At 40.9% G+C, this 15,823-nt stretch overlaps 1 protein-coding gene across 1 annotated transcript in view; it reads right to left on the reverse strand.

Annotated features, from left to right (window-relative positions):
• Positions 1 to 15,139, reverse strand: part of cbln1 (cerebellin 1 precursor) — a 36,892-nt gene extending 21,753 nt beyond the window's left edge. Inside the window, exons 1-2 of the mRNA XM_020640490.3 lie at positions 14,261 to 15,139; positions 12,792 to 12,911 (exon numbers count right to left, since the gene is read on the reverse strand). Of these exons, the coding sequence (XP_020496146.1) occupies positions 12,792 to 12,911; positions 14,261 to 14,518 (378 nt within the window). The 5' untranslated portion in view covers positions 14,519 to 15,139. The remainder of the gene's footprint in view (positions 1 to 12,791; positions 12,912 to 14,260) is intronic.
• Between the last annotated feature and the right edge of the window lie 684 nt (positions 15,140 to 15,823).

Below are 15,823 nucleotides of genomic sequence, written 5' to 3' on the forward strand. Positions count from 1 at the left end.
TTTACTTATCAGTAGGGATGTAACGATACCTCTCAAACCATAAACTAAAAGTAAGTCTGAAACAGCATTTCTGGCGACCACCACAGATGGGTTTCAAAGTCTCAAAAACCAATGGGTGATGTCACTGAGACTGCATCCATGTTTTTGTTGGTAAAGACACAGAGGAAGGGAGGGAAGCTTTGAGGTTAAGAACAAGTTGTGTGACAAAGAAGGAGTTTAGACTCAAGTAGGCCTGGCTGATAAAACAATAACGTTAATTATTGCGATATAATTAATTATTTTGAGGTTATTTTTCTCAACATAAATATAACAACCGTTGATAGATTTAAACCTGTAATTACACCAGAAGACATGTGAGGCTGAAACAGGAAACTTTTTCCACCATTTGAAACAATATCACCTGTTAGAACACAAGAAAGCAAGAAATGACCAACCGTCCAAAACAAGTGTTAGTGTTGCTTTCCAGCAGAACTCTCATATCAGAGTTTTCCAGTTCTTGTAGGTATGGAAAGCTTGCTCTGTAGTCTTTTTCAACGTTAAAGAATTCATGTCATAGTATGCGTTGCCACCTGTAAACAGCCTTTACTGCCCGTCTCTATTATTGATAGTGAGTGGTAATTGTAAATACTCAGATTATTAAATGTAAATAAATATTACAGTTTGTGATGACAGTTATTAGTCAAGAACCGAAGAAGAAATAGTAGTAGAAGAAGAAGAGGAAGAGGATGTGAACGAGAATGAGTGCGATCAGATCTCAATGTGGACACTCAAGACGCATTGAATACCAGGTATAAATGTATGTGGTCAAGCGCTATCAGATTGCTATCCCATAACAGAACATGCATTTTAATGCCAGGTAGCCTCTAAAGGCAGGGGTCTACTACGTCATCCAGTATCCAAAGTCAATATGGGCCACTGACTGAGTATGAAAGAAAAAACTCCACCTTAAAATATCCAGTATATAGCCGCCATGGACTGTATGATAGCGGCCCAGTAGAGTCTAACTACTGCAGTAAAGATGAAAAGACAACAGAGCATCCTTTGTTGAAAAGCTAAAATGGCACACTGCGCAGACAAAGACTAATCCATGTGCATGTGCTCCATCGGTAACAGATTAAAGTGTTTTACCTGTGTGACATCACAGATGATATGTTTTCATATTCATATATCATCAGATCATCATGTTGATGCTAAATATGAATTAAAGGCACAGTATCCTATATTCTGCCAGCAGGGGGCTCTCAATATAAACAATAACAAAAGATGATATCAAGACTGGCTGGGAATTATGGGAATGATTCTCTCAACTACTCCCTATCACCCTCCTCCCCCATGAAAATAAACACAGAGGTGACCGTAGTCAAGACAAACCGGCGAAACAAACCTGAGGAAGTATGCTGTATGTGTATAACATACAGGAGCACATACAGCAAGAGTACGGCAGCTTTCAGTAGCAATTCCCGCTTCCTTATGCAGAAGTCTTTGATCTAGCATCCAGTGTTTCCAAAGCAACGTCTCGCTTCAACTATAAAATTACGGATTTTTCTGGCTTTGATAACTGTTGGACAAATTTGAGGTGATGTAAGTTTTCAACAACAACAAAAACATACTTAGGCTATATCAATTTTTAATTCAGATATTGTGTAAACATTCTACATAATATTGTATGTTTAAATATTCATAAAGCATCTGATTGTGTGTTTTACAAGAACACAAAGGTACAACAACGGAGATCCTGTTCAATGATGTTCAACCGACAAGACTGTCAGCAAATAGAGCTCAATAAAGCTAAACTAACCACAGGGCATAGCTCTGGAGCTACTTTCTAATGAAGCTAATAGCAAGAGAATAACCTTGTGATGCTAGCTCAGATCACACAACCCGCTGCCTGTTGCCAAGAGTTTCAAAGTTAAGTCTCATATTTTCTTGTAACATACTTTGCATTTTGAGAAAAAAAAAACTTTTCCTGCTGCAGACGCTCTCATTATTAGAATCTGGAACATCTGTGCTGGTCAGGAGATGTTATGTAGGTCAGCTCTGTGTGTTTATTTGGTTCTTTCAACAAGCTTTTTTGATTTTCAGATTTCCGTCTTTGTTGATGCACCTTTTGAGCATTTCTTGTGGAAACATGGAGAGGTGCTTTCTAGAAATACAATACAGAAATGCAATTACCCCCCCCCCAGTATGTAGCTCTTCTTAATGAGCACTTTTTCCAACTTGGGTACATCTGTATATAAAAGATGGAGTCAATTATTATATTGGTGTCTTGTGTGCAATGTGTCTGTCTGTTGAAACTCTTTGCTCTGCTCTATGGCAGTGTAAAGCTCTGCAGTATCACAGATCTTAAATCATCACTGCAGTGAGAATAAAGAAACCATGGGGACTTTCAAACATATTTAAATATCACAGCCTCGGTAAGTAGATATGGTGAGTGATAAAAAGGAGCTTATCAAGGCATCTGCACTCTGCATGCTATGTTCTTTTATCTGTTCTGTGAAAGCCATTTTTGATTCAGCAAATAGCACCCAGAAAGGTGTTTGCATGGCTCTGGATCAGATATTTCCCTTTCAAATGCTGCATCAGACAATCCCATCACAGGGGGTGCAATTGAAAACAAGCGACAGCCATTGCTTCTTCAGTCTAGTAATATACTTATCTTAAGAGCCGCAGTTACCTCACAGCTTTTAAAACGTCTTCTCCAGGAGAGTGACAGCTGTAAATCTTTGACCTTAATGCATCTGCTTTTATTTCTTTGGAAATTTCATTACTAGCAGTGCGTTCCATTGACCTCGGAAATCAGACTTGGGAATGACATCACACCGAGTGAGCCATGTTCCAATTGCAAGTTGGACAAGCAACATGGAGAACTCCAGGATTACCTTTGCAGAACTTGCACGAAAGTTTCGGTGTGATTGCACTAAACGTTACTGTTGATGCACGTAGCAGCCATGTTGGATTTTAACTCAGAGTATACTGAGTTGCTCCAAGTTTCCAAATTGGAATACCAACTTCAGGGGGGGGCATTCCTGATGACGTATCAGACCTGTAACTCGGAATATCTGACTTCCAAGAGCAAATGGAACATGTGAACGTTCGAGTTCAAAATGCAAGAAAACAGACATGAAAAGAAGGTTACTCACTCTCACTGGAGCAGATTTCATATACAGTATGCAATCCTGAAAAATGTCTAGAAAATTTCAGGACACGCTGCCCTTCAAAACATCTTGAGTTGCTAATTCTCATATGCAACTAACAGCTGGGAGGGGCTTGCATAATGTAAGTGTCATCAGCTCCTTGGCGGTGAACTTTCCAGCTGTTTCCTGACATTACCTGGAAATTTTACTATGGGACTGGCAGGAGAAATTCCGGGTAAAGTTGGAGTTAATAACTGTGGCTGTTTGGGTCACACATGCAGTTCAGCAAAACATTTCAGGACGTTTTCAGGAGTTTTGTGCATAATGTGAATAGAGCTTTGTATTGCCAAAGCTGGCACAGTGGTGGTGCACTCATAATAAAGATCAGTGTCTTACTTTTAGGGACATTCTAAACATATTTAATTAACATGTAAGTTGCTGAAAAATGAGAAGCATCAGATTGAATTTGTATCTGTATGGTCTCCGTTGAGTGATTTCGAGGTATAAATGCAGTAAAAGTAAGTAAAAGTACATATGACATGTTGACATGTCAGTGAAGGAAAAGCACAGATTCAAATCTAAATATTTACAAACAGCAGAATGGTGTTGCTTCAGTGTCAAGGTTTTGGTGAGTATCTTGAGTGGGACAAAGCCTTTGTTTGAGTCATAGGTAACACTGTTCTGTGTAAAGTCAAACAGAGGGCAGGCCAAAATGAGATGAATGAATAAATAAGAATAAAAGTGTAATTTGCTTACATATATCTTTAATGACACTGGATGTTTCCAATAACTGTTCTTTAGGATCTTAATTACAGTAGATACCTCTAACAACCTTCACAAACATAGAGACAAGCTGCACACTAAAACGTTCATTTGCTTGTTGAATTGCATTTCATCCATAAGTCTCTGTTTGAAATGTTATGAAAAGGGTGCATTTATAGTACAAAGTTGGAAATCGTTTCTTGTTCTTATGCACACACAGCAGTAGATGTTACCGTGGAGACGACATCAGGCACAGAGATGCAAAGAAAAGGAATCTGTCAAGGCAGGGATGAGAACTTCAGAGGGGGATTTATATTAAAGACCAAGGAACCAAACACAGATCTTACAAATGACAAATTGTCAAAAATGTCCCCGTCTTCATCAATACTGCCCCGGGGGAACAACATCATTAGTCAATGTTAATTCATCAGGCAAAGCTTTCACTTCTCATACATCTCCTTCAGATAAAGGAAAAACTTGCCGAATGTCAAACCAAACCAAATGTGCAAACTGTATTAAGGTAAGTCAGCTGAGAACGTCTGCAAGAGCAGATGGTCCTGTGATTCTTTAAAGCTCTGGTGGCTCAAAAATACTTCAGGACTTATGATTGTGAAGCTACACTTAAGAGTTCAAAATATGCCTTCTAAAGTGACAACATATCCTAACGTATGCACGCACTGTTCTATGAACAGCTCTGTCAAATCTGAGACATTTTGGATAAGGCTTGGCTGAACATCTGAAGACCATGTTGTCCCAACCCTGGAATTCACACAGATTTACCTTCACCACTACAAAAAAAATAACACTGTGTTGATCTCTTCTGGTGAGACTATAAAATGAGCAACTTTTCCCCTCAGCTTTCTACAAGGTTTTATTACCTCTGCCAGACTCAGACTCAGTTGACTCAGATGGCTTACGTTGATGAAAGTTTATACATAAGAAGAATACTCATGAGGAGACATGATTCAACATCACACTTCTGTACTCGTGTCTTGCTCAGTCACATCTGCATAGCTTTTCGAAAGGCATCGCATATATCCTAAAAGACATTATCATTATCAGGGTCACATTGACCCACCTAGACTAATCTGTGACGTCAATAACACTGGAGCAGACAATAAGTCTACCAAACATCCTTACAGATATCAGGAAGAACAGTTGACACTCTCCAAGCTGTACTTGGTGTTCTAATAACAGCTGAACTCTATCAGGTCTGACTGACATTAGAGAACAGTGAATAAACCTAATGACATCTGTACATTATAATCTAAATAACTACAGAAATTCCACCACACCAACTTCACAAAATATCCCGGATTTTTCCTCTAATAAAGTCTTGTCCTGACTTCTTGAGCTCAGCTTACAGGTCAGAGATGGACAGAGAGGGTTAATGAGACCTGAAGAGACAGTCAGTCCAGCTCGATATGATCAACCAGGCCAGCTGTGGACAGGATATGATACCAGACAAGGCTGTTAGAACTTCTAGCTGCACTGCAGGAAGACTTATTTCACTGTTTTCCTGAAATGTTGAGGTAGTAACTGTTGAAAGTTTTAGTGAATTAAAATGTAATTTTCTGGGGGAATTATGTCTTAAATTCCAATGAGTAACTTTTGTTGTTTGTTGGTTTTGTTGGCAAAAATAATGCCAAACATATATCTGTTTTAAAAAAAAAAGAAATGACAATCTGGTTTAATTTAAAACCATGGAACATCTTTTTTTTTTCCTCACACCCACTCTTGAGCTTGTATAGCGCTTTCCTAGTCTTCTGACTACTCAAAGTGCTTTTACACCACATGTCACACCTACACATTCACACACTGACGGTAGAGGCCGATATGTAAAGTGACCATCAGAAGTAACTGATCACATTCATACACATTCATATGCTGCCCACACTGCAGCAGGAGCAACTTTAGGTTAAGTGTCTTTCCCAAAGACACATCGGACATGTGACTGCAGGAGCTGGGAATTGAACTCCTGACATTTCAGTTGAGAGACGGCCGACACTACCACTTAGCCACAGCTGCCCCAAAACTTTAATGTTCTGCCAAAAAGTGAAACTGCTCACAAGATGATTGAAAGTTGAAAAATTTACCAAAGTCAAATTCCTTGTGTGTTTCAGCATACTTGGCCAATAAAGCTGATTCTAAATACAAAAAGAAGCCAAACCTGTGGCTTTCAGACCCCACACATTGTGGTTTGTATGTGTGTGTATATGTTTTGGCACATAGCAGACAATGACATCAATTTTTCAAACAGATGCTTAGAGGCCTCATCTCTGTTAACAGTGAACCACACGATACAAAAATCAATGAACAGAAGCTCACAGAAAGACTTCTCCACAAGAATGTATGAATCACACTCCCTGGAAGAAAGAAACAAACAGAAAATGTAGACTCAGGATTACACCTTTGCCTTTTCATGCCTCTCTACTTAACATCCCAACTCTGAAATTGTCACTTAAGACGACTTTTTTTTCCACTAATAAGATCCTTCAACTTTTGACAACAGAGGATTTTGATGAATGAGTCACTGTTATGCTCACCACCATATTTCCCCCCAAATAGATCCATTAAGGTGTCACATCGGGAGAAAAGAACCCGTGCTATTATATAAACTGAAAAGTGAGCTTTTATATTTGACATTTGGAAAAGAAAATTCTACCACAGAATTAAATCCCTCTCCTCCCCTGAATGAAGACGGTTAACCAATTTATTGTGCGTCTGAAACGTCTCCTGAGTTTTACTCTAAATAGATGTAACAGAAAAACATTGCTAGTATGACACAGCACAAGAAAAGGAGGTGAATCGATCACTAAGGGATGTGAACTTATGTGCATATTTTTCCAACCATCCACCTAAAGTTGCTGAACAGTTTCACAAGAAAATAATCAACTTTCCTGCTGAGCCAGAGGACAGTTAGCAAAACGCTTTCACAAAACTTCATGACATTTTCAAGGTGAGCTACATGTGTGAAAGCAAACAGACACATTTCTTTACTCTGACTTTTTCCTGCCAGTCCAACCAGTAAAATGTCCGCGTGATGTCAGGGTGAGCTGATGTGAACATTACAGCAGGAAATGAATTATTTAGGAAAGCTCACTGCGAGCAAGTGGGGGGAGGTAATGACGTTTACATTCTGCAAGCAGCACCAGACTGGCAGCCGACCGGTGCGATGAACTACAAAATCATGCTTGGTGTTCGAGGATTTGTTCCAGTCAAATTTGACTCTGCTGTGTCTTCCATTTCTGCATCATCTTTTTACATCATGTCCTGCCTCCTGAGACCCCGTAACTTCACTCGCCCATGGGGGGAGGGTGTGATGACGTTTACATTCTGCAACCAGCACACGACCAGCACAAGCTGCTTCTCTTGTTGAAACCCTTATTATGTCAAACTACACATGGCATCCATTAAAGGTTAAAACTGTCATCATAGTGTCGGACTCCCTAGACCCCCCCTCTTGCCTGCAGCCATAGCTTCCGGCTGCGAGATGCATATGTGGACAAGTGAGTCAGGAAGATTTCGGAGGGCTGCCAGTCATGAAACTTTCTAGAACATTTCAGGAGTACATGTGTGAAAACAGCTTAAGTGTAGCAATGACAATGTAGCGCCAGTACATTCAAGTGTGTGAGACATTTCACTGGACAGGTGAAGACCTTCTCCTTTGCTTGTTAAATTGATAAGGGATCACAAAAAGTCACAAAGGTTAATCCTCTAGGGACCATGAATGTTTGTACAAAATAAAAAAAGGAAAAAAAAGAGACTCAAGAGTATGGACCAAAAATCTCTCAAGCTCTCTCAAAAAACCCACAGCTGTAAATGACCTCTCAGTATGATCGCTCTTTAAACAAGCTTTCAAAGGAAAGGCTGAAACACATTGTCTTTGTGAAGAAGCCTGACAACTCCTAGAATATACTGTCGCTTTGGCCAGTTGCAAACAGACTCCATTATCTTGTCTTTTCTTCCCTGTTTCTCCTTCCACCATCTCAAAGGCAAGAGAACACAGGAACAGATAAGGTGCTTATTTATGTGGCTCTGACTCGCCTCTCATTTCACTGCATCTCCACTGTACAAGATGAGCACTGTCTGAGCCAATAACACCAATAAAGAGGGGTTTTTTTTAGCACCATTCCTGCTGCTTCTACTCTTTACACTTCCTGTGTAACATATCGACACACCGGAGGGCACTCACTTCCTTCAGGTACACAGCTGTAGTACAACAGATGTGTAGTGACACATTGTAGTATTTGTTATAATCTGCAATGTGCTATCAGGCTTTATGCAGTATTACTACAGAAAGAAAAAGCTTCAGTATGTTGTATCTTGGTACTGTGGTCAGGTGTGAATGACGATTTTCATATCTAAACCAATTTTAAAAAACGTGGGAGTCCACAGACATGAGGTCAGTCTCAACAGATTTTTAATAATATAATCCTGGAGAACACACACACTGGACGATTTGACTAGACCACGAGATCACATCTGCTGTTTTTGTAGTAACCATTTCACAGACACCAGATCTCACAACAAACTGCGTGATCTAACGTGATTTCAGAAGCAAAACAAATATGCAGGACGATCTACGACGCCGTCAGGCTGTCACATTGTGGTGTGTCTCACATCAGACATTATAAAGGCACACTGCTTGTTGACAAAATTCCAAAAGCTGGTTTTCTTTTTTTAGTGTTCTACTTGGTGTAGTGCACAACTGAAGGTGACTCGAAATTAAAATACAGAATTGCAAAAACTGTTTTAAAAATGTCATAGACACTAACATTAAAGAAATTCAATAACATCATGAAACTTAAACCCAGTGTGTAGATTCTGCCACCAGGGGGCTCTCAATCAAAACAATAACAAAAAGATGAGTCAAGGCTGGCGGGGAATCATGGGAGTTCTCTCTGTCAACCCCCCCACAACACACACACACACACACACACACACACACACACACACACACACACACACACACACACACACACACGCAATGAAAACAAACTCCATTTTGACTGTAGTGAAGACGATCGGGCGAAATCAACCTGAGGAAGAGTTTATGTTTACCAATGGTGTATCTAAGGATAATTTACATGAAGTTTTTATCACAGCAGCACATACAGCAACATTACAGCAGCTTTTAGTAGCAGCTCCCGCTTCCTTATGTAGCAGTCTAAGACGTATCATCCAGTGTTTCCATGGCAACGACTAACAAGACGTCCGTTAACTATAAAATGAAGGATTTCTCTGGCTTTGATAACTGTTGGAAATATTTGAGGTGATGTTAGTAGTCAACAAAAAATATATAAAACATAGCTTTAGTCCATTCTTATTAATTTATATTTTAATGTAAACATTCTTGTAAAATTCTACATATTATACGTTTAAGGGGAAGGACAAAATAAGGGAAGACTAATACTGTTTTTTATTTTCATAAACCGTCGGTTCAATCTTGAGAATGAAGAGTTTACGTGTCCCCATTGCATTTGTCTTCATATTTACAGCATGCTACGAAGAAACATTCCTAAGAAATACAGTCATAGTGTTTTTATTATGAGCATATCGTTAGACATGAAGAAATGTTTAAAGGGTTTTGTATTTAGCACAGATGTGTCTTTGTTGCATGAGTAAAAATCAAGGAGACAACAGACTTTCTGAACCGAAGGAAAGACTTAGTTTGGTCTAAAATCATTCAAAGAAGTACAAACCAAATCAACTTTGGGCCGCATATCTGAGCAGAGATCAGTCGTAGAAACGGCTGCACTCAGTAGGAACACCAAGAGAGGGGGGGGGGGGGGGGGGGTGGTGCCTTGAAGGGACAGCTTTGTTTTGGTTTGAGCGACTGCTGCTAAAGTGCGACATCTACCAGACGTCTACTCTGAAAGTCGTATATTATACCTTTAAATCCCATACAATGCAACACTTAAAATCTTTGTTAACAAGAGCACTGACAGTAAAAAAAAATGTTTAATTGTAGTTTATTGAAATTATATTGGACTTTTTTTCCGACTAGTCATCCTTATACTCTACAAATGACAGGGATAGTATTTTCTGTTCTAAATTGTCTAGACAACATTTGAAAACGAAGCATTTCTGCTATCTCTCAGGAGAGAAATATCTCATTACAACATGGGGTGACCCCAGTGACCCGAGTTAGAAAATAAAAATGTGTGTATTTGAAACCAGAGCACAAAATATTGCCTGGCAGTGAATCAGCTGAGAGGATTCTTCTTTATAAGAGAAGTAAGATGCAGCTGCTCTGAGTCCAAATGTAAAATAGGTTTTTATAACTAAAGAGCACAGCATAACCGCTCAAATAAGTTATTATCAGAGTGGTGTGCTATCAGCAGCTTGAGGCAGCGCCTCCGGGTTTTTCTTCTCATGATGGGGGGAAATGAAAGGCTTGATATATGCACAGCGTGCAGCATTTAAGACGTGCTCCTTGTAAAGCTTTCACCCCCTACAGAGCTGCTGTGACCTGAGGCTTCTTTGGATGCCAATTCAGACTGCTCAGGTGCTCAAAAAACACTGTGAAAAAATCATTATTTTCAGTGCAAATCCAAAATAAACAGAACTATAACTTGTCTATTTCCTTAATATCCCTCTCCAGTATTCTTTTCAGAAAACTCTGACCAATCACTCTGTGCACCGTCTGTCTGATCTGCAAACTCTGGATTAAAGCTGCAGGTACACGATGCTCACTCAGGGAGAGGAAACTCATTTGATTACATTTCATTTAAAGTAGAGAGAGCACCGGCACATCTAGGGAATGTAAATTGTTGCACTTGAGTTCAAACCATGTAACAAAAGGAAGTTTTTTGATGTTTATTGTCCTAATGGAACGTCAGAAAGCGATCCATTAGTCGGTGTAATCACAGCTGATGGGTGGCCTTATGGATGGTTTGATGGTTCTCCCTTTGGATCAGAGAACACGCTGTAATGAATTTGCAATATCTGAATATAATTGGCAGGAAAAAAAAGGGATGTGTAATAGGTTCGCCCAACTTTTTGACACCCACATCACTTCTCTCACCCCTCACAGACAGACAGGTCCCTGCATAAGGAAAGCCCTGATGAGAGATGGATAATGTGTTTTTTCTTCCCTTTGTACATCTACCAAGCATCCACTGATCAATAGTTCTTCACAATGTCTGGCTCTTTCCCGTCTATCTCTTCACCTTAACCTTTTTTTTTCTTCACCTTCCATCCATCTTGCTCTTATCTGACATGTCCGTTTTTTTTTCTCCTTTCCTCTACTACTCTCCGATTTTTTTTTTGCCCTCTCCAATCCTTCCACCTTTCAGCTCCTCATTTCTACGTTCCCCTTTTTACTCCACTCTCCTTTTTTTCATTTTAACAAACTTCCCCATGTGTCATTCCATTTGTTTTTTGTTTTACTTTGTCCCTTTTACCGATTTTCATTTATTCTCATCCTCTCGTCGTTTTCCATTCCTCATCATCCCCGCTGCCCTCCTTTTTCTTGCTGTCTCTCATCTCTTGCATGCACCACAGTAGCTGCCTCTGAGACAATCAAACAGTGGGAGTTTTCGACACAGCAGATGCGCTGGATGGATGGGAGGAAGAGGTTGAAGGTGAGCAGCACGCAGGCTGAACGCTTGGAGGAGAGAAAGGACAGCCTACACCTGTCTGCTTCATGTCAGGAACGTGACAGAGCACAGGTTTCTCCCGCTGCATTCAAACCTCAAATTTCTAACTCACAATAGAATTGTTTTTTTTTGTTTTTTTTAAAGTTGTTTGCTATTAAAACTAAACAGGATTCTCTCTTAAAGACAGAACCCTCAACAAAAGATGCTTTTAAAAAATAGTCAAAACCAAAGCTCCTAGCAAATTGCCACAAAAAGCAGCACAAATGGTGGTGTGACACGCCTTATCTCCCTTGTCTTCTGCATCATTTGACAGATTTAATTACCGCAGAACTATTAGTCAAGTGTAGCGTTCAGTCACACAAAGATGACCAGGAGTAAGCGGGCGGGCTTGACATAGCTTTCCCCCCCTAACATATCGCCCGCCCTCCTCGTTGTTGTTATTGTCGCTGCCTTGCTAATTAATTCAAGACTCCAATGATAAAGTATAAGTAGCAAAACATAATGCTGAAGCCGCAGGGAGCCAACAGCATAATTACACAACAGTTTAATTTGCTAGAGATACATTGTAATTAACGCTGTGGTGCTTGTAAAGCTTCATCAAGTGCATGTTAAATGCTGGAAAATGAGCTTAAGACTACTCATCACTTGACATATCAAAAGAATGAGGAGAGGGCATCAAGGCATGTTGATAACAAGGACACAAGGAGGGTTGTGATGGGGAACGCTGCAGGCTGTGTGTGAGAAAGACTGTGTGAGAAGCAAATAAGCAGAAAACACGTTATTCCTACATAAAAACCCCATGTGAGCTCTTGTTTGTTTGTGAGGAAGAGAGGGAGAGAGAGGGAGAAAATTAAAACGCCTGCCTCTGTTTGCTTTGTTCAAAATGTACTTAATGTTTTAATCTTCTAAATAATCAAAAGTCTCAGTCTGCCTGCTGCCTCTCTCTATATGAGAAGAGGCAGAGAAGGAGACGTCGCTGTCTATGGTGCTGAAAAGTAAAGCTGCTGCACCCTCATCGCGCTCACCACAGCACCCTCTGTGCATGTATTGATTAATGATGATTGGGCCGGCGGGTGGCGGTCGACTAGCTTTCATCTGTCGAGGCCCGCACTCGTCGTTGTCTCCCGGGAAAGACTTTTCAAACATCTACAAATGACTTCCATCGCGCGTGATATTCAACTTTCATGAGAAGAAAAGCAGCGCGGAGGGGGGGGGGGGGGTGTAGTTGTACGCACGCTCATACACACAAGCAAACACAAACACGAAACGGACAAAAATGAAAATGTGCTACCTGTATAGTTTGGCGGTTGTAGACTTTGACTACGTGGAAGTTAAAACTGTAAATCCCTTTACGTGGCGCGATGAAATTACTTCTCTCCTCGTCGAAATTCTTCCCAACGTTTACTAGAACCTGGAGGAGAGAAAGAAAGAAAGAAAGAAAGAAAGACAGAAAGAAAGAAAGAAAGAAAGGCGGTTGTCTTTCAGAATTATTGCACTCAAATGTCTTTGCAGTATCACATGGGTGCATACTTCTTTTTTGGCATAACCTGCACATAATGATAAATAACTGAAGCAGTCCAGACATTGGCGGCATTTTACAATACAGGTCAACTCAGATGTTTGGTGTAACAAACTCCACGCAAACTCCTTACAAAAAATGAATTCTCAGTTCATCTCAAAATAATTCTGTCTAATTTAATTTTTTCTTTAAAAACGTATCCACGCTTTTCTTTTGGGTTTCCAGTAAATCCTTCATCCCGCTTTTATCTTGTGTATTGTGTGATAGAGGGCTGTAAAAAGCTCCTTAGGCCCTGGACCACAGATTCAGATTCAGTGTTGTAGTGGAATAACTCGGCTTTTATCTCGGCTTTTCCCCCTTGTCAGAACTTCCTAACTTTATGGGGAATGAAAGAGAACTTAATCAATCATTCAAATGAAATTTTCAATTATGCATTCCTGCAGCCAAATGTCTGGTTTTATGGAAGGAGGCGAACTATGGCGTGTAATTGAACGGCAGTTTGAGGGATAATTAACCTTTAACGGGAGGCGGTGAGGACCTCGCCCCCGCGACCTGCCGTTACTAAATTATTTGGCGAGATGTCAGTTTCCTATATTCCATATTGGCAGCTCTAAAAAAAAAAGTTGAAATATTCAAAGGTCTAGTCTACCAAGCTTTACTTTCCTAGGCACTTCGGGAACGTATTGCCTATAAAAAGAATCGTTACGGAGACGGATCATTTCCGCTCCAATTTTAGTCTTTCAGAATGGAGCTGCGCACACGCACCAGTCCCCGGAGTCTGCATCCATTCCCTCGTTTAACCTGGTTTAAACGACTTTTTAAATATACTGTATTTATAGCAGTACCTCAGACTTAATTCGGCCTTTATATGAAATTAAACTTCAAAGCGTGTCTTCTTTATTTCAAAGATGCGCAAAAAGCCTAAACTAAATAGTTAAGTAAGACATGACAACGGGGCAGAAAACGAGATAGAAACTATTTTAAATTATTTGATATTACTTTCCATCCAGTCAAAGCTCATTTTGTCCTCTATCCGTGCTTTTTGACAACTGTCACATGAGGTTGTGGGCTACACGCCACATGTAAAACTTAAGTGCGTTAATCTACGTCGTTCCTTCTTCAGGTGGTATTTATTTCCAATAAGACTAATATAAAACGGCCACCACAATTACAACTGACTTCTCTTCTTTAGTTATTTGATGCAATTACATTATTTTGAATAAAATTGAATATTTCCCTACCCGGTCAAAGTAGATGACCATGGTTCGATTGCTCATCTCGGAGGGTTCGTGGTTGGTGTTCCGGACTGCAGAGAACGCCACTTTGGCACTGCCCGAGCGCACAGAGATCCCGAGCGCCGTGCCCGTGGGGTCCGCGGTCGGGTTGGAGTCGCACACCACCAGGCACTTCCCCTCCAGGACGATTGGTTCCGTCTCGTTCTGAGCGCGGGCTGGGCTCGCCGCGAGCCACACGGCACTCAGCAGGCAAAACGCCAACATACCGGAGCAGAACCAAGAACACACCTCAAAACCCGGCTCTACTCCCCTTTCAAAAAGTAAGGTGGCAAGAGTTTCCCCGTGTTCCCCAGCGGAACCTAGAGCAGGCTGGTCTTTACAACTAGAGATGCAACTCCACCAGCTTGAATTAATTAACCGAAAGAAAACACTTTCTCCCTCGCGGAATCTCTCGGAGGAGAAAAAAACGGGATATTTTGAGGCCGCTCTCCTTTTTTGCGACGATCTCTGTATAACCTCTGTATCTCCGTTCGTGTCACGAGTTTTCACCTGCACTCTTCCTCTTTCCTCACTTCTCAGCAGCTTTTCTGTCACTTGGAAACACGATACGCGGGATTGACGCGCGGTGCGGAGGGGCCCTGGACGAGTGACGACGCAGCAGAAGTCATAGCGCGCAAGGGGAGCTCCGTCTGCTCTCTCTCTTTCCCGGGCTTGAATTATTGATATGTGAGATATGAGAGTTTCTAACACAGAAGCCTCGAGAGGAAGGGACGCGGCGCGCGAGCGCAAGATGCTCCCGCCCCGGTCCTACTTGTTTTTTTGTTTTTTTTTACAGACCCCTCCCTCCTCTCGGTAACGGAGACCTATCATCGGATTAGCGCGTACGCGTCTTCGATATTTTTCCAATCACTGCGTGCCGACCGCCCCCTCACCGCCCCACCACTTTATCTCACATCTCTCACATCTCTCCCCCCTGCTCTCTTCTCTCCTGCCTGTCTCGTCTATCTATCTATCTATCTTCTATCTATCTATCTATCTTTTTATATATCTATCTAAATATCTTTTTGTCTATCCATCCATCTCCTGTCTAACTTACTAAACCAAACACAGTGTCTTCTCTGTAATTTACAGGTGAGCCTCAGAGAGCTGCAGCAGCCGTTTTGAATGAGGAGGCATATGAGACGAGCACACATGAGTCGTTCCAAATGCTCCCTGCTCATCAGCGTCATCATCAGCGAAGCAGAACAGCGCCTCAAAACGGAGTTAAGATGCTCTGCTGCAACCAGCAAGGACTCATATTAGATGTAGAGATGAAACCATGCTAGAATGTGTAATGATCCCCTAAGGCTGATGTGAAATCTAAAATCTGAAAGTTGACAGGGATTTTGTTAATGACCATACAGCTTAGGTTAACTCCTTTTTTTAAAAAGACAGGAAGAATTGGCCATCTTTGGTATCAGAGTCATATAGGATACTACAGCAAGGTGCAGTGATGCAAAGAGCGTGCTAGATGAGCACCCTAAACCACCAGGGAAATGAAAACATTTTCATGAGTATCTCAGTGAATCA

This window comes from Labrus bergylta, chromosome 7 (genome assembly GCF_963930695.1).
Source record: "Labrus bergylta chromosome 7, fLabBer1.1, whole genome shotgun sequence".
In the NCBI taxonomy this organism is placed as follows: domain Eukaryota; kingdom Metazoa; phylum Chordata; class Actinopteri; order Labriformes; family Labridae; genus Labrus; species Labrus bergylta.